The 18,657-nt window shown below is 45.0% G+C and overlaps 1 protein-coding gene across 1 annotated transcript in view; it reads right to left on the bottom strand.

The window, feature by feature from the left end:
• The window catches only part of LOC120978530, a 364,435-nt gene that overhangs the window by 152,341 nt on the left and 193,437 nt on the right, over positions 1–18,657 (bottom strand). Inside the window, exon 5 of the mRNA XM_040406727.1 lies at positions 3,381–3,473. Within this exon, the coding sequence (XP_040262661.1) occupies positions 3,381–3,473 (93 nt within the window). The remainder of the gene's footprint in view (positions 1–3,380; positions 3,474–18,657) is intronic.

An 18,657-nucleotide genomic window follows, 5' to 3' on the forward strand; every position in this document is an offset into this window, starting at 1 on the left:
TGATATTTGTTAATTTTTATTTATTTAATTTTTATTTTTATTCATTTCCCTATCCACATTTGTTTGCAGGGGATTTAACTACATTTTGCTGCCTTTTGCAGCCTCTAGCCCTTTCCTGGGCTGTTTTACAGCCTTTTTAGTGCCGAAAAGTTCGGGTCCCCATTGACTTCAATGGGGTTCGGGTTCGGGACGAAGTTCGGGTTGGGTTCGGATCCCGAACCCGAACATTTCCGGGAAGTTCGGCCGAACTTCTGGAACCCGAACATCCAGGTGTTCGCTCAACTCTACTGTTCAATACTGGGTGGAGCCTGAATACAGATTCTACAGGACCTTTGACAATCTACCCTAGCTCAGCACAGGGCTTTACATCCTTTATTGTATGTCCTGGGGAGTGATATATTGAGCATGCATGGGGCTTCCCATTCCAGCTGGTAGTCTGTAAGGATGGGAAAAGGCATGAGGTGAGAGATCCTGACAACCTGCCTGAGTTCATATTAGGACTTGGACTTTCTCCTGTCTCTCTACCAGATTGAAGACCCATTCCACTTCTTATGCAATGCCCAGCCTTCTGTAGATCCTGTGCACTGCAGGGCTCCCTTGCTGCAGATCTATTGGGAGTGAAATTGGGACTGGGCACTTCTCTGTTGCTATTTGGTCCTATGTAACGATCTAGTCTGCAACTCATTTATCTCCTCACTACTTATAGCCTGGGTTAACCAGAGGACAGAGTCAATAATATTACCCATCCCTTTTGGTAGTTTCTCAGGCTCCAAGTTTTGTTGCTATATTTAAGCTTACCAAATACTATATTTAAGCTTACCATGTACTAGGACTATACTCCCTTCTATATTCAACCTATTAATGCAAAAGAGGGGGCCATTTAATATACCATAAAACTTAACGCAATGTCAATGGGGGTAAGGTAGGATCATACAGAGATATACAATCTGTCCCTACCATACCCTGTCAAGTCTATTATTCCCTAATAACCTCCTAAATACAGAGTCATCACCCTGATCGTTTTCAATGTATTGTACATTTTTGTCTATTTTTTAGATATGATTAGACTAAAAGTTACGTTTTATGGTATAATAAATGGCCCCCTCTTTTGCATTAATATGTTTAAGCTTAGCCGAGTGGCAGCTTCTTTTTATCTGCTATTGTTATTCAGTCCTCACCTAGGGGAACGTCGGTTACTGTTTAGTTTCTCCATTAGGGTGGTATATTACTGTTGGGGTTAGTTCCCTTGCAGTTGCGGAGTCTTTCTATAAGTACTCCATTATAGTATTACTTAAAAGGGGTTTCAGAGATTTTAATACTAATGACCTATTCTCAGGATAGGTCATCAGTATCTGATCGGTGAGCTATCCAGTTATGTGATCTAAACACTATACATTTTGGTTACACAGCTCATGTACGTATCAATTGCTCCTTGATTTGCTTAAAGGGAATGTGTTATCAGAAATATATTAAATGTTTAACATTTTTTAAGAATTTTTTTTACGATGTTTTTAATTTTCCATTTATTCCATATATTTAAACAAAAAAGATAAAATCCTGTAGTTTTCACACTGGCCACTATGTCCAATTGGTATCACTTCTTGGTTTGTACAGATTACTTTACTGCAGTTAACTCATTCTAATCCTGCCTGTAATTATATAATCTCTATGTATAGATAAGACAGGATCCACCATTCACAATGGGTGACTGTCAGAGCTCATCTCTTTTTTCCTTGTACAATGACTTCTGCACATGTAACAGAGCATGCCAAGACTCTCCCATATAAGTTAATAGGGTCTCCTCCTGGCCATTGTGTCTATGGCCCATAGGGCTGCAGTAAAGCAGTTTTCTTAAAGCTTTCTAAAGGAACATCTCAGGCAAGACTGGAGCCCCCATAATCATGTTCAGGAAATAGAATTAAAAAAAAACTACAATCAGAAAATAAAAAACAGATTAGAAAAAAATGATATACTGTATGCTACTATCTGATTTTAACTGGCAGATACAATTTTTGGTGGCACATTTCCTTTAACTCATATCAAGCACCATATTTACAGAAATAGGAGAGTGATATGGATGTCCCCTTCTCTGGTCCTGAGGTCCTAAAAATGTGCATCTCTGCAATGGCATTTCTTTGGCATCCCAGGTGAAGAAGAATTTAAAAATATTATTGCGTTGGTATTATTGCCTGGTAGTTGTACATTAAATGGACCCATCAGTTCCCAAGATTTGTTGGGGATGTGGGCTGTCCTAGCATCAAAGACTTCTGGGGTCACATCTTACACTTGTATAAGAAGTTCTCTTGGAAATGTATCCCTAACACCACTATGTGCACCACTCCAATCTTATCCCTAATATGTGGGAGCTTGGCTCAAGTTAAAAAGAACATCCTTTGCCATCTTCCTACAGCCTTCCTTGTTTGATTTGGTTATCTTTGTCTACTTTTAGGACTTGTGTAAAAATCTAAAGTGAAAATCTAATGTAGTTTTATGTCAACTTTCTAAGGGTTCATTTATTAAACAGAAATATGCCCAAATTAGGGGTATTTCTGGCATAGATTGCAGCGCAAAGGTCTAAAAAAGGGGCGTGGCGTGGAAGTTTTAGGCGCCTGTTTATGGTGTAGAAAATGGTCTAAATGTAAGACAGCTACAAAGTTGTCTTAGGCTACTTTCACACTAGCGTTTTTGCTGGATCCGGCAGGGTTCAGCAAAAACGCTTCCGTTACTGACAATACAACTATCTGCATCCATTATGAACGTAAACTGTTTTATTATCTTTAACAAACCCAAGACAGAGCCGTCATTAACTCCATTGAAAGTCAATGGGGAACGGATCAGTTTTCTATTGTGTCAGAATGTCAGAGAAAACGTATCCGCCCCCATTGACTTGCATTGTGGGTCATGACGGATCCGTCTTGCTCCGCATCCCAGGACGGAACGCAAACCACAGCATGGTGTGGTTTGCTCTCCGGTATGAGAACGGAACGGAATGCCGAATTCGTTCTGTTCAGTTACGTTTTGTCCCCATTGACAATGAATGGGGACAAAATGGAAGCGTTTCTTTCCGCTATTGAGACCCTATAACGGGTCTCAATACCGGAAAATATTAATGCTAGTGTGAAAGTAGCCTTACAATTAGAAGCGCAATGTATCCGCCAAAGTTATGAAGACGCCTGCGCCTACAAAATATTGAAAGGCGATGGAGAAATGACAATTTCTAAGATCTAAGGGTAACTGAAGGGCATTTGTGTCCTGCCATATGTTTGCATATTTTAGGAACATTTCCAGCACTTACATGCTATATAGGCTGATATATAAATTGTAGTATAGTGAAAGTGACATCTATTTGTACATGTTAACAGTGCTATGGCATTACTTACCTGCAGTTGTTCATTTTGACTTTTCAATAGCATATCCTGTAGTTTAGCAATAGTGTCATTGTGCTCATCTATTATTTGGTATAGTTCCATAACCTAGAATTGAATGTGAAATCCCTGTTACACCAATTATACTAAAGCAAACACAGTTTTGTCATACAGTACAAGATTAGAAAATATTAGTAGCTGAATTTTTTTTAGACAACTTTACCCTGTTACTAGGCATAACAAAAAAAGAATCTGCTATCTGCTATATCAAAAATAATCTGATATAAAATGTGTCTGATGTAAAAGCAGGTATGCTACGAATTATGGCTTGCTTTCACTAATATGCAATTTGTATCACAAAGCGGTTCATTTAAACAGACTAATTCACCCAGATCATCCCTATTATATCAGGCACATAGCCTGGTAGGGATGATCCTGCAGTTTGAAAGGATACCGTCCTCCTCACTTTCGGCACCACGGTTGTAGATAAAATTGTATGGCAGGCAATTTCGAGCACCAGGAGTCAGGCTTTTTCAATACGAGCACCGCTATGCGACACCAACCGACAACTATTCTGTATACGAACAAGTGCAGATCGGAGGAGGCCTCAGTTAAAGTCATCAAGTTTGCAGATGACACCACACTCGTGGGCCTGATTAGCGACCGCGATGAGCAGGCCTACCGTAAGGAAATCGACAGGGTCAGCAACTGGTGTGGCGTGCACAATCTGGTCCTAAACACCACAAAGACGGTCGAGCTGGTCATCGACTTCAGGAAAAGAAGGGTAGTTCCCCCCCCGACCTACATTGACGGATCTGAAGTCGCAAGGGTACTCAGTGCCTGCCTCCTAGGCACGACAATCTCTGAGGACCTATCCTGGCGTCCCAATATCTCGTCCATCATAAAGAAGGCTCACCAGCGGCTCTACTTCCTTCGACAACTGAAGAAGTTCGGCATGGCACAGGACCTACTGAAGTCTTTCTACTCCTGCACCATCGAGTCGGTACTGTGCTCGTCTCTTCTGGTTTGGTATGCCGGTTCATCAGCCAGTGACAAGTGCAAACTACAAAGGGTCATCAGCTCGGCGGAGAGAACTACTCGACTGCCACTACCACCCCTTGACTCTATCTTCTCCAACAGACTGCGCTCCAGGGCTCTGAAAATATCCAATGACCACTCCTATCCGGGCCATCGTCTCTTCAGACGTCTAAAGTCCGGCCGCAGGGATCAGGCCATCCCTGCAAGGACATCGAGGAGGCTGAACACTTTCTTCCTAACGGCCGTCAGACTGCTGAACGCACCACGCCCCATCTCCCGCTCATAATCCTTCGCCCCTGATGTGCCCATTGCAGAACCTTACACCCCCCCCCAGTACTATGCCTGTACCTATGCCTAACCCAATTCCGAGCACGATCTATTGCGTCGTGTTTGGCGAATAAAGCTGATTCTGATTCAACTAAGCACACCTCCTCTCCTTGACTAGCGCTGTCAATCAATGGGAGAGGTTTGTTTAAGTGACTGTAGGCGCCACATAGTGGTGCTCGTACTGAAAATGCCTGCTTCCTGGTGCTTGAAATTGCCTGGCAGCAAAGGGATGAAAACATGATTTTATTAAATAACAACCATGCGCCGACATTGAGGAGGAAGGTATCATTTTAAACTGCAGTATCACCCCTACCAGGCTATGTGCTTGGTTTAAATGGGGTGTTCCAGGTGATAGAGCCTCTTTAGCCTCTTCAGAGACAATTATTTTTATGATTGCATTTTACTCATTTTGGGCTAACAATAATTTAGTTCAATTGGTGTTTATTAAAAATATTGAGCCATTCTGTCACAAAGGGTTAACTTTTTGTCTACCTGTGTGAATCATAATTTCACTTTGTGCCAGTCATCTAATACACCTCATCTCTTAATTACTAAATAAACATAGAGACTTATTTAAGCCACATTCTTACCAGGAAGATATATAATGAGTGTTTATAAGGTCTGTTTAGTAAATACTTGTATTCACAACAAAACAAAAATATCAGTCAATACTGGGAGAGTATTGATAAATTGACAAATGGGTGTGAGCATGGTGAGCATCTTGAATGGATTTCCAGGAGAAAAAATAGAGAAATGACATAAATCAGAATTGATGTTCTACAACTGTTATGTTATGGGCAAGGCAAAGGCAGAATAACTAAATGAATTCATTTTCTCACTAAGATATCTTTAGGGTTACAAATTGAGCTCTAACTTAGAATAAACTACATAATTATTTCACTAATCTACTATTTGATTGTATGGTAACAATTATATGCTGACACCTACAATACCCAGGGTGACCAGTTACTTGCACCAAAGGGACTCCCCAATACCATACCCACATAGTCTCTTGTACATAAGTAAACTCAAAGAAGCCTGCAGTTCCAGCTCCCTACACAGTCTGACACCATCCAATCAGTATTAAAAGTGTCATATTGTGCAGGGACACATCCCCAACTAGAAACACCCAATTGGGCTTTTATTGCAGACAACAGTTAATTAATTCATAAACATCTAATAGGAATAACAGAGGACTGGAACTAGGGATCGACCGATATTGATTTTTTAGGGCCGATAGCCGATAATTTATACTGATATTCTGGAAATTTTCATTTAAAAAAATAAATAAAATTCCTACACAAATCTGCTGAAAATGAATATGTTTATTGTTAACGTGTATTTTTATTTTTTTGTAAATCTTTCTTTTTCATTTATACTTAATATTTTTTTTTACTAACTTTTAGCCCCCTTAGGGACTAGAACCCTTGTCCTATTCACCCTGATAGATCTCTATCAGGGTGAATAGGAGCTCACACTGTCCCTGCTGCTCTGTGCTTTGTGCACACAGCAGCATAGAGCTGAACATGGCAGCCAGGGCTTCAGTAGCGTCCTGGCTGCCATGGTAACCGATCGGAGCCCCAGGATTACACATCTGGGGCTCCGATCGGAGGAGCAGGGGAGAGGGGATCCTGTGGCCACTGCCACCAATGATTAATACTGGGGGGGGCTTGGGTGGGGGGACGCACTGCGCCACCAACGTTTTTAATACTGGGATGGGGGTGGGGGGCGCACTGCGCCACCAATGATTAATACTGGGGGGCTTGGGGGGCGCACTGCGCCACCAATGAAGAGAAATCTCTCATTAGTCGGCTCCCGAACTCTATGAGCGGTAGCTGCGATCGCGGCACCTAAGGGGTTAACTACCGCAGATCGCAGCTACCGCTCACAGAGGTCGGGAGCCGGCTATGTGATTCTGCAGCCAGCTCCTGCCTCCTGTATATGAATTAATGAAAGACTCATCTTCATTGGTGGCGCAGTGGCCACAGCCCCGCCCCTCCTCTTGTCCTCTCTCCTCTAATTGGCGGCAGCGGCAGCAGCAGCACAGGGGGAGGGAGACACTGCTTCCTTCTCCCCTGTGCTGCTGAGGGTAAAACCGATAATCGGTCGATCCCTAACTGGAACAACATTAAGTTTTAAGAAAAGATGCTCCGGAGTTATTACATTATAAACTACAAGAGACATGTCAGGAGAGGTGACATGTTCTCTGTAAAAAATAAAAAATAAATTAAAAAAATTGATGGAAGAAAGTAGTCAAAAACCTGTGCTGCATAAAAAAAAAGGTACAAAAAAAGAGATAATGACAGTTATAAAGATAAGGTAAACCTGTAGGATGAAACACACATGTGGGTCTGATCTGAAGGTCGATGCCCTGGTGCGATCATCATGTCCAATACTGGTTGGTGGCTTGTGTATTCCTAGTATATACCTGGCCCAGTGTGGTTTATTTTCAAACTGCTGTGCCATCTTTACCTTATCCTTATAACTTTTATAAGGATAGGGTAAGGAACCTAGTTTTGACCACCATCAATTATGTTTTTTGTTAAGTTTTAACCTTTTTATTGAGATATTTGTCTGTTAGACACATTGAAGAAAATTCTAGCACTCCAACGAATAAGAATGCAAATTGTGATTTATTTTTTCAAGTGGCTACAAACATGTTGTTTCGGTTCAAAAGACCTTCATCAAACTATTGCTGCAGAGAGATAGGAAGCAGATAAGAAGACTAGCGATGCAGTAATGTGTATCAAAACCAAGGAACTTGCTCTTATTATATTGTCTGTTACAATACAGTTATAAATAAAAGGTTTGATTATAAAACCACATAAAATACAATAATCTTGCCAATTGCATTATAACAGGAATGTTGAACACATTTTGTATTTGATACATTTGCCGATCCAATAACAAACAAAACTAAAACAACAACAAAAGCATTACATATATGATAATTTTGAATGGTTTTTAATTCTATGGGACTGTTACAGTAGTTCATATCATGAATTTACTAAACTGGTCATTATTTATTACAATTACCTAACAAAAAGTGGTCACCATGAAAATGCAGTGCAACCTGTAGGCAGCATGTTATAGAGTAGCAATTCCTGAGCAGATTCATATATAGTTTCATGGGAAAAGACTCAATGTGACTTGTAATTTGTTCATTTAAATCTCTGCTTCTTTTATGCTTAGAAGTCATGGCAATGGTCTTTCTGAGTGATTGACACCCTTTCTTGTATGCGTAGTCATGCAGTTTGCGGTCAGTCAATCATGACTCCTAAGCATAAAGAAAACTAAACAGAAATAAGTAAATTCCTTGAAATATGATACAGGTCTGATTCTAACGAATTAGTCTGAAAATTTGCTTTGGATCTGAATTGAATCTACCTCAATCAAAGATGTTCCAGTTGGCCTGAAAATTGGTGTGTAAAAAGAGGAGTAGTGGGGTGCTACATAGTGTGAGGACCATCAGTAAAACAAATGCACAGAAGAGAGTAAGGCTTACCAGATGAGGTTGTGCATAAGTCAGCACAACACTGCTGAGAACATACAGGCCTGAATAGGGACAGACGCTAACAAGGTGCAGTTCCACACCATGGAAAAAAGGATTCTGATACAACTGAGATAAAAGGCAAAAGGGAGATTCCAGAGCGCTCCTCTGGTTGACTAATTTATTTAAAAATAAAGCACAAAAAGTGCTATGCGTTTTGAAAGTGGACCACTCACCTTCTCAGTCACATCAAACAAACAAATCCACTGAGAATAAATGTATCTGTGTTAGCAGAGTAAAAATGGCAGCATTCGCCCCATAAGACGCACTGCCTTTCCCCCCCACACACACACTTTTGGGTCTTATGGGGCAAAAAATACGGTAATTGCAAACACCAGATGATTAATTATAATTCAACATGATCAATGGTTTTGCCCAAAGGGCACCAGAGTGTTCAATTTGAAAATCCAGATGGATTCACGGTTAGTGAGTGGATGAAATCTGTCCTTAGTTGATTTGGGCAGTACTATCTTATTAAATAAGCCAGCACCTCATCTGCAGACAGCTTTTTCTGGGTGATTGCCCCTCATGAGTGCAGACCAGAGAGTACTGGCTTAACTGGTTGAGAGGCCTAAGTCAGGATTTAGGGGGTACTATCTCTTCTTGGAGAGAGAACACCTTAATCGTGTGAGGAGACTTATAGGCCATACATGTTCCTCTGGAATTCTGGGTGGGAAGAAAGGAATGCAAATGAGCACTTAACAAGCTCTGCCTCTGATGCCACCTGATGTAAGGCAGCCAGGGGCAGATTGGCCATAGACCTTACAGGGAAATGTCCGGTGGGCAGATACCCAGGGGGCCACCTGGGACCTACTCACAGCCAGCCAGTGGAAGTTTTTGGGGATGTATTTTGTGTTGGACTGTGTCATTTGTCTCTACTAGGGTGGTATAATGTGCCACAATATAGTATTGCTAGCCCGCCTATTTGTGTTGGCCCTGCTTTCCATCAATTTGGACCAAACTACAAAACCAGGCCACTTTTAGCATTTTTCAGGGTCAGTTTAAGTTCCCAGTCCGCCCCTGAAGGCAGCTATCCTATAAGTAAATTTTCGGCCCTTTAAATAACTCTGATATTAAATAAGCAAGCACCTCATCTGCAGACAGCTTGTTAAGAGCTCATTTGCATAAACTGGCTATTCCTGACAACCGGGCCCCTGCTGTATTCACCAGCATCACTGTATTCTCTGATGCCCGCGGATTAACACTTTAGATGCTGCAGTTAATGAGACCTCTCTATCTAAAAAGTGTCACGGAACCATGAACCAGACGTACAACAAGAGATAAGTGAAAATAAGAAGGCTTTATTGAAAATAAAGCTGTAAAGCAAAAGTCCAAACGGATGGTGAAACCGAGCAGAGTCTTTGCGAAGCCAGAGGTCAGGAACCAGAAGGGTAGTCAGACGAAGCCAGGATCAGGAACCAGCAGGGTAGTCAGACGAAGCCAGGATCAGGAACCAGCAGGGTAGTCAGACGAAACCAGGATCAGGAACCAGCAGGGTAGTCAGACGAAGCCAGGATCAGGAACCAGAAGCAGCAGCAGTCTTAGAAGCATGTGAACACAAGAGGACCAAGCAAGGAACTGAAGCCACAGACCTCCTATATATATGAGCTAGGCATCCAGCTCCTCCCAGGGGAAGGAGGAGCCGCAGGGTGGAAGGCTACAAGAAACCCAGAAACCAAGATGGCCGCCAGCACATGTCAAACGAAGGAGAGCAGCAAGCAGGTAAGACCATGACAGTACCTCCCCCTCAAGGGCCCCTCCTCCGCGGAGCACAAAACGGTTTCTGAGGGAAGCGTGCGTGGAAGGCTCGGAGCAAGGCAGGAGCATGGACATCTGCGGAGGGAACCCAGGAACGCTCCTCTGGACCATAACCACGCCAATGGACCAAAAACTGCAACCGACCGCGGACCAGGCGTGAGTCCAGGATATTGCTCACCTCATATTCCTCACGATTGCCCACTTGGACCGGACGAGGCCGAGGAACCGAGGAAGTGAAACGATTACACACCAGTGGCTTCAACAGGGAGACATGAAACACGTTGGAGATCCTCATGCCAGGAGGAAGCGCAAGGGCATAGGCTACCGGGTTTACCCTGCGAAGCACTCGGAAGGGACCAACAAAGCGAGGCGCCAGCTTGGGAGTGGGCACTCGAAGGTTGAGGTTGCGGGTGGACAACCATACACGGTCTCCGACCTGGTAGGAAGGAGCAGGCGCTCGTCTGCGATCAGCCTGGAGTCTCTGGCGCTGCGCAGAGACCTCAAGGGACTTCTGGATCAGTACCCAAGAAGCACGTAGGACGGAAAGGTGATCCTCCACAGCCGGAATATCCTGGGGAGAGAATACCTCCGGTAACACGGCAGGTTGGAACCCATAATTGGCCATGAAGGGAGACGTCCCAGAGGAAGAGTTCACCGCCGTGTTCCTGGCAAACTCAGCCCAAGGCAGGAGGTCAACCCAATTGTCTTGGTGATCGGAGACATAGCAACGAAGGAATTGCTCCAAGGCCTGATTGGATCGTTCTGCGGCCCCATTGGACTGAGGGTGGTAGGCCGAGGAGAAGGAGAGATGAATCCCCAACTGGGAGCAAAAGGCGCACCAGAACCTGGACACAAACTGACTCCCCCGATCCGACACAATCTCCTTAGGCAAACCGTGCAACCGGAAGACCTCCCTGGCAAAAATCGTGGCCAACTCTTGTGCAGAGGGTAACTTCTTGAGAGGAACACAGTGGCACATTTTGGAAAACCGATCCACAATCATGAGAATGACCGTATGGCCTCGGGATGCAGGGAGGTCCACAATGAAATCCATCCCCAGGTGTGACCATGGACGCTCCCCGGTGGCTATGGGTTGCAGAAGGCCCAACGGAAGGTGCCGAGGGGACTTACTCTGGGCACAAACGGAGCATGCCGCTACATATGCGGCGATGTCGGAACGTAGGGAAGGCCACCAGAACAGACGTGAAACAGCCCAGGACAGCTGATTCTTTCCAGGATGCCCCGCGGTCTTGGAGTTATGGTAGGTTCGCAACAACCGAGTGCGCAACTCCTCAGGCACAAAACATCTGCCGTTGGGTCTCCCAGAGGGAGCACCAGATTGAGCCGCCAAAATCTGCTCACCCAGGGGAGAGGTCAGGCTGGTGCGAATGGCGGCCAGGATCTGATTCGGAGGTATGACCGAAGTTGGAATCGACTCCTCCCTGGACAGCTCGGAGTACTGCCGTGATAAGGCATCCGCCCTGATGTTCTTGGAACCGGGTAGGTAGGAGACCACGTAATTAAAACGTGACAAGAACAGAGCCCATCTGGCCTGACGTGGTGTCAATCTCTTGGCCTCAGAAAGGTAGGTCAGATTCTTGTGGTCCGTCAGGATGAGAACCGGAACCACCGAACCCTCGAGCAAGTGCCTCCATTCTTTAAGGGCCTGCACGATGGCCAATAACTCCCTGTCACCAATCTGATAGTTGCACTCCGCGGAAGACAGTTTCCGGGAGTAAAACCCACAAGGAAGCAGAGGACCCTCTGGTGTTCTACGCTGAGATAGAAGGGCGCCTACTCCCGTCTCAGACGCGTCCACCTCGAGGACAAAGGGCAACCCAGGGTTGGGATGCGACAGAATCGGAGCCGACACAAAGGCGGACTTTAGGGCCTCAAAAGCTCGGATGGCCTCGAGCGGCCAGACCTGGGAATTACTGCCCTTCCTGGTCAGATCCGTGAGAGGCTTGGCCAGCATGGAAAAGTCCCTGATGAACTTCCGATAATAATTGGCGAAGCCCAAAAAGTGCTGCAGGGAACGAAGACCACTGGGCTGGGGCCACTGTAAGACAGCCGAAACCTTCTCAGGATCCATGGAGAACCCCTCAGCGGAAATGATGTAACCTAAGAAGGTTACCTGGGATCGGTGAAATTCGCATTTCTCAAGCTTACCGAACAGCTTGTTCTCTCGTAACCGTTGCAACACTCGTCTGACATCCAGAATGTGGGCCTCCATGGATTCAGAATATACCAAGATGTCATCCAAATAGACTACCACACACTGCTGCAACAGGTCACGGAAAACATCGTTGATGAATTCCTGAAAGACTGCGGGCGCATTGCACAACCCAAAGGGCATAACCAAGGATTCGTAATGACCGGTCCTGGTGTTAAACGCGGTCTTCCACTCATCGCCCGCCTTGATCCTTACCAGGTTATATGCCGCCCTCAGGTCGAGTTTGGTAAAGACCGTGGCCCCTTTAAGGCGATCGAACAGCTCGGAAATCAAGGGTATCGGGTAAGCGTTCTTGATCGTGATGCGATTGAGACCCCTGTAATCGATGCAAGGCCTCAACTCACCGCCCTTCTTTTTCACAAAGAAAAATCCAGCCCCTGCCGGGGACGAAGATTTGCGAATGTGTCCGCGTGAAAGCGCCTCCCTCACGTACTCCTCCATGGCCTCATTCTCCGCTACCGACAGTGGATAGACTTTGCCACGAGGAGGAACGGCACCAGGTTGTAACTCTATGGCACAATCATATGGGCGGTGCGGAGGTAGGGCAACCGCGCGCACCTTATCGAATACATCCCGGTACTCCTCATATTCAGGAGGCAACAGAGAGTCCGAGGAAGTACACAGCAACTTGACAGACCCATGGATGCAACTAGCCCCACACTGCGGTGACCACGAGAGGATCTCGACCGATCTCCAATCGAAAGTCGGATTATGCTTCTGGAGCCAGGGGTACCCCAAGACCACCGAGTAGTGTGGAGACGAAATAACCTGGAGGCAGACCGACTCTCTGTGAACGGCACCAATGGCTATCCCCACTGGAAGGGTCTCATGTGTCACGTGTGGCAGCAGAAGGGGTCTGCCGTCTATCGCCTCAAGAGCCAGTGGGGAACCTCGAGCCTGCAGAGGAATGGAATTGGCGGCAGCGAACACACTATCAATGAACAAACCACCAGCACCAGAGTCCACCAACGCCTGGGTCGTCACCGAGCCCCCGACCCAGGAGAGGACAACAGTGATCAGTGGTTTGTCAACACGGGAAACCGGGGACGAGGAGACTCCACCCAAGATCTGCCCCCGACAGGATCTCAGGGTACGAGCGTTTCCCGGACGGTTCGGACATGCCAACCGAAAATGCCCACCGAGACCACAGTACATGCATCGGCCCTCGCGTCTCCGGAGTGCCCTCTCCCCCTCGGACAGGCGAGCAAACCCCAGCTGCATGGGTTCACCGCCAGACAAGTCATCCCCAGGAGGCGTGGGAGGAGAGGGAGGCACGGGTGGGACAGCAAACGTAGGCACCAATCTGTTAGAAGACCTCCGCAGGTTCTCCTTAAAGGAAGGTCTCTCCCTGAGTCTGGTGTCAATCAAAATCAGGAAAGAAATAAGAGACTCGAGCTCAACTGGTAGGTCCTTAGCTGCAACCTCATCCTTCAAGGCATCCGAGAGACCATGAGAGAAAGCAGCGACCAGAGCCTCATTATTCCAGCCCACCTCTGCTGCCAGGGTACGAAACTCAATGGCGTATTCAGCTACGGATCGTGAACCCTGTCTGATGGACATAAGGAGCTTCGCAGCAGAGGCAGCACGAGCCGGCACATCGAATACCTTCCGAAGAGAAGCAACAAAACCGGAAAACTCGGCAACCACCAGATTGTTGTTCTCCCATAAAGGGCTGGCCCAGGCCAAGGCCTTGTCCGAGAGCAGCGAGATCAAGAAGCCCACCTTTGATCTCTCAGTAGGAAAGGCATGTGGCAGCAACTCGAAATAAATGCCCACCTGGTTAAGGAAACCTCGGCACTGAGTTGGCTCTCCCCCAAAGCGCTGTGGAAGAGGGGCAGAACCGGTCATACCCCGAAACACCGCAGGCGCAACAACAGGTGTCGGGGTAGACTCTGGCGCAACAACCGGAGCGGCAGTAGGAGCGAGCCCAGGAGCGACAACCGACCCATCGGCAACGGGAGCGAAATGAGCCGTGCGTTCAAGCAGGGTTTGCAACGCCACAGCGAACCGACCCAACAGGTGATCCTACTGATCAAGTCTGGCAACCAGCGTGGGTAGCGAGGATGGCCCTGTACCGTCAGAATTCATGGCTTGGTCCTAATGTCACGGAACCATGAACCAGACGTACAACAAGAGATAAGTGAAAATAAGAACGCTTTATTGAAAATAAAGCTGTAAAGCAAAAGTCCAAACGGATGGTGAAACCGAGCAGAGTCTTTGCGAAGCCAGAGGTCAGGAACCAGAAGGGTAGTCAGACGAAGCCAGGATCAGGAACCAGCAGGGTAGTCAGACGAAGCCAGGATCAGGAACCAGCAGGGTAGTCAGACGAAACCAGGATCAGGAACCAGCAGGGTAGTCAGACGAAGCCAGGATCAGGAACCAGAAGCAGCAGCAGTCTTAGAAGCATGTGAACACAAGAGGACCAAGCAAGGAACTGAAGCCACAGACCTCCTATATATATGAGCTAGGCATCCAGCTCCTCCCAGGGGAAGGAGGAGCCGCAGGGTGGAAGGCTACAAGAAACCCAGAAACCAAGATGGCCGCCAGCACATGTCAAACGAAGGAGAGCAGCAAGCAGGTAAGACCATGACAAAAAGTCTGGCAGGGGATAGAGATACGTTTCCTTTATGCATCGGCTCCCTGTGCTGCAGTGACAGGGAGCCAATGCTGGCCGCAGCCCCAGAAGCATTTCTAGTACTTCCATGTCCCCCTGCTGCATCTCACTATTAGATCCAGCCTGCCCTGTTGGATCTCCTAGTGATGTGCCTGTGTGATACAGGCAGGCTTCAATGCTGTACAAAAGTTGCATTCAGCACTGAAGAGGGGATCTGACTCTCAAAAGTTGAAGTCCTACACTGGTAAATTAAAAGTTTCAAGTAAAAAAAAAATGCTGATGGGAAGGGCAAGCCATTTTAAATTTAAAAAAATAAATAAAATAATATACATATTAGGTATTGCAGTGTGTGTAACATCCGGCGCTATAAAAAATATGATATGATCTACCCTGTTAGGTGAATGCCGTAAAAAATAAAAAAGTTAAAAGTACCAAAATAGACATTTTTTGGTCACGTCCCCCTCACAAAAAGCATGATATCAAGCGATCAAAAGGTCATATCTACCCCAAAATGGTACCAATGAAACATCCTGCAAAAAAACAAGCCTCCACACAAGGTGAAAATGGTGACACAAAAACATGTTTTTTTTTTTTCAAATGAGCTTTCATTGTGTAAGTTTCTAAAATGGGGACATTTATGGGTAGTTTTTATTATGCAAGCCCTAGAAAGTGACTTCATACCTGAATTGGTCCTTTAAAAAGTGGGTTTTGTAAATTTTCTTACATTTTCAACTCAGCTATTAGGCACTCATAATTCATGGTGTATGTACTCAACCTTTTATGCACTAGATTGTATGTATTCAGCTTTCAATTGTGTATTCAGCTATCAAGTATTCATAATTCATGGTGTAAATATAGGCACAAAATCTATGAGATTTTAGGTGATATACAGTTAATAAATTTCCCCTAAAAGTATATACATATTGGTAATATATAGGGATGAGCGAACCCGAACTGTATAGTTCGGGTTCGTACCGAATTTTGGGGTGTCCGTGACACGGACCCGAACATTTTCGTAAAAGTCCGGGTTCGGGTTCGGTGTTTGGCGCTTTCTTGGCGCTTTTTGAAAGGCTGCAAAGCAGCCAATCAACAAGCATCATACTACTTGCCCCAAGAGGCCATCACAGCCATGCCTACTATTGGCATGGCTGTGATTGGCCAGTGCAGCATGTGACCCAGCCTCTATATAAGCTTGGGTCACGTAGCGCTGCACGTCACTCTGCTGTTACAAGTGTAGGGAGAGGTTGCAGCTGCAACGTTAGGGCGAGATTAGGCAGTGATTAACGCCTCCAAAACACTTAAGACAGTGATCGATCTACAGCTGTGGATCATTGAAGTGCTGATATTCAATTGCTCACTGTTTTTAGGCTGCCCAGAGCGTTTTTATATCAATTTTTTTCTGGGGTGATCGGTGGCCATCTTGTGGCTTGTGGTGCGCCAGCACAAGCTACCACCAAGTACATTTAGCCATCAATAGTGTGGTTATTTTTTGCTATATCCTACATCAGGGTCAAGCTTTCATCAAGTGCATTTAACCATCAATAGTGTGGTTATTTTTTGGCCATATACTACATCAGGGGCAAGCTGAGCTTGTGTCACCCAAGTGCATTTAACCATCAATAGTGTGGTTATTTTTTGCTATATCCTACATCAGGGTCAAGCTGTCATCAAGTGCATTTAACCATTGTGAGAGAAGGATTTATGATTTTATGAATATATAATGAGAATATTCTGTAGTACACATTTCTGTCCACTAGATGGCTGCAAACCATATGTATGAGAAGGTCAATGAGGGAGGGGGAAGAGGGGATTCTGAAACCACTCCTATCAGGTTAAGGAGCCAATAGCCTCTTCTTAAGGAACACCCCTTTTGTGATGTCATGTCTGCTATTTAAGTGAATGTACTGTGAATAAAAGGCTCTCTCGCCTGCTCTCTTCTACCATGGCTCAAAGAGGATGAGAAGATGCTTTCATGAAACCACCTAGTGTCTGGTCTCATTATAAAGCAGTATGCTGTACACATACTTATTCTTCTAATTGATTTGGCACCACACAAAGAAGAAGGAGAGTCGCATGAATTGCGACGACAAAATGGCGCCCAACGTGGGGCAGACAGCTTGCGTAACTTCCGATTCAAACGCCACGAGAGCGACTTAAACGGAACCATCAGACGAGATCACATGCCGGCAAGGTAAGAAAGCTTTATTTCTTACGAATCTCCTCTGAAACTTCCGCTTTTGTGGGTTCTCAAGAGTTGAATTGGTGTTATCGCGATATAAGGGTTCAAGTTATAGCTGATCTGTCTGTTAGAAAGAACCTGTTGAAATATTCCTTCTTTGTGTGGTAGAACATGCTGGAACTAAACGGAAATTGTTAGACAGCTGAGCCGGATATCCTGTGACGTAGAATTGGATCCCAGCCCAAGATTCTGACGAGAATTTGGAGATAAGGGTTAATACTAATTGCCATAGGCAATTGGAAGTTATTAAGATTTTGTATCCCGGTGAATTGACTAGGGGTCTTCACTTTGAGAGATTGTGGGGTCAATACTATTATATCATTTGAGCTGTGTGCAACTGCGCTTAAGTTTGTGGGTTCGGTGGCGATTACTTATAGTAATCGGATTCCGTTTGATCTTTGTGCAACTACGCTTAAGTTTGCGGGTTTGATAAGTAGCAATTGTTAGAGCTTTGTGCAACTACAATAATGGGAAATTCGAATGTTACAGGACAGAGTGAAAAGAGATATATTAACGGTGACTCAGTTGATGCGAGGAAAAGAAAGGAAAAGTTTCAGTTAGAAATAAAAGTTGAAAGCATTCTGTCATACTAAGTAGCAGCGATTTCCGGTATTATCCGTAAATATGCAGTTTTGTGTAAAAGTTCCCCCTAGATGTTGCAAATGTAGTAGGAAATAGATTAAATTAAAGTTTGTGGAAAAGTATATATGGAAAGTTGAAAATAATTGAGAAGAATGGACAATATTGCTATAGTAAAATGGAGGATTTGGATGTGGTAAGGGAACAAAGAGAGTTGGCCATGCGGCATTCCCTTCCCCCCACCACATGTGTTGTAACTAAGTAATCCTGGGTCTTGTGGTCCATCAAAGAATACCTATTGCTTTTTCTGTCAGCTCCTCCTCTACACCAGGTGCTGGAATGTGCTAATCAGCACCACCCACTGTGCCTTCTGCTCTCTCTAGCTTTTCCCCACCCCCCCAAAAACTCTTTCCTTAGGCTGAAAATAACCCTTCCCAATTGTATGTCCCATCAGTTAAAAATGTACCTGCAGTAATTGCCCCTATGATGCCTACTAGAAATATTCCAGTGTCCAATCCTATCAATCTAAGGTTGCACCCATTCTAAATCCTTATTCAGGTATGAGTGAAAGTGTAGGGATATCTGCATCATTATATGATGTATGACATATACTACACCCAGTAGTAACATCAATTTTTCCATGATGAATAGAATTCCCAATTCAGAGGACTTACTTATGCTGCTTTATAGAAAATTAGTTAAAATATGGAGAGTTTTCTCATATTATTTATGAGATTTGGAAAATTGAGTCCAATGTAGAGCTGGGGATTTAATGCATAGTGAAGATCAGTGAGTCTGTGATGAAGTGTTTAGATCATCAGTCAGTCACATTGTCCTCAGGACAGAGTGTATGGAGAAAGTTTTCACTAGACTCCAGAAAAGTTGGGTGGATTTGGATTTTTGAGATTACCTTATCTATGCATGAGAAAATCCTAAGTGCTGCCTTTGTGTATG

The sequence above is a fragment of the Bufo bufo genome, chromosome 9 (assembly GCF_905171765.1).
Source record: "Bufo bufo chromosome 9, aBufBuf1.1, whole genome shotgun sequence".
In the NCBI taxonomy this organism is placed as follows: Eukaryota; Metazoa; Chordata; class Amphibia; order Anura; family Bufonidae; genus Bufo; species Bufo bufo.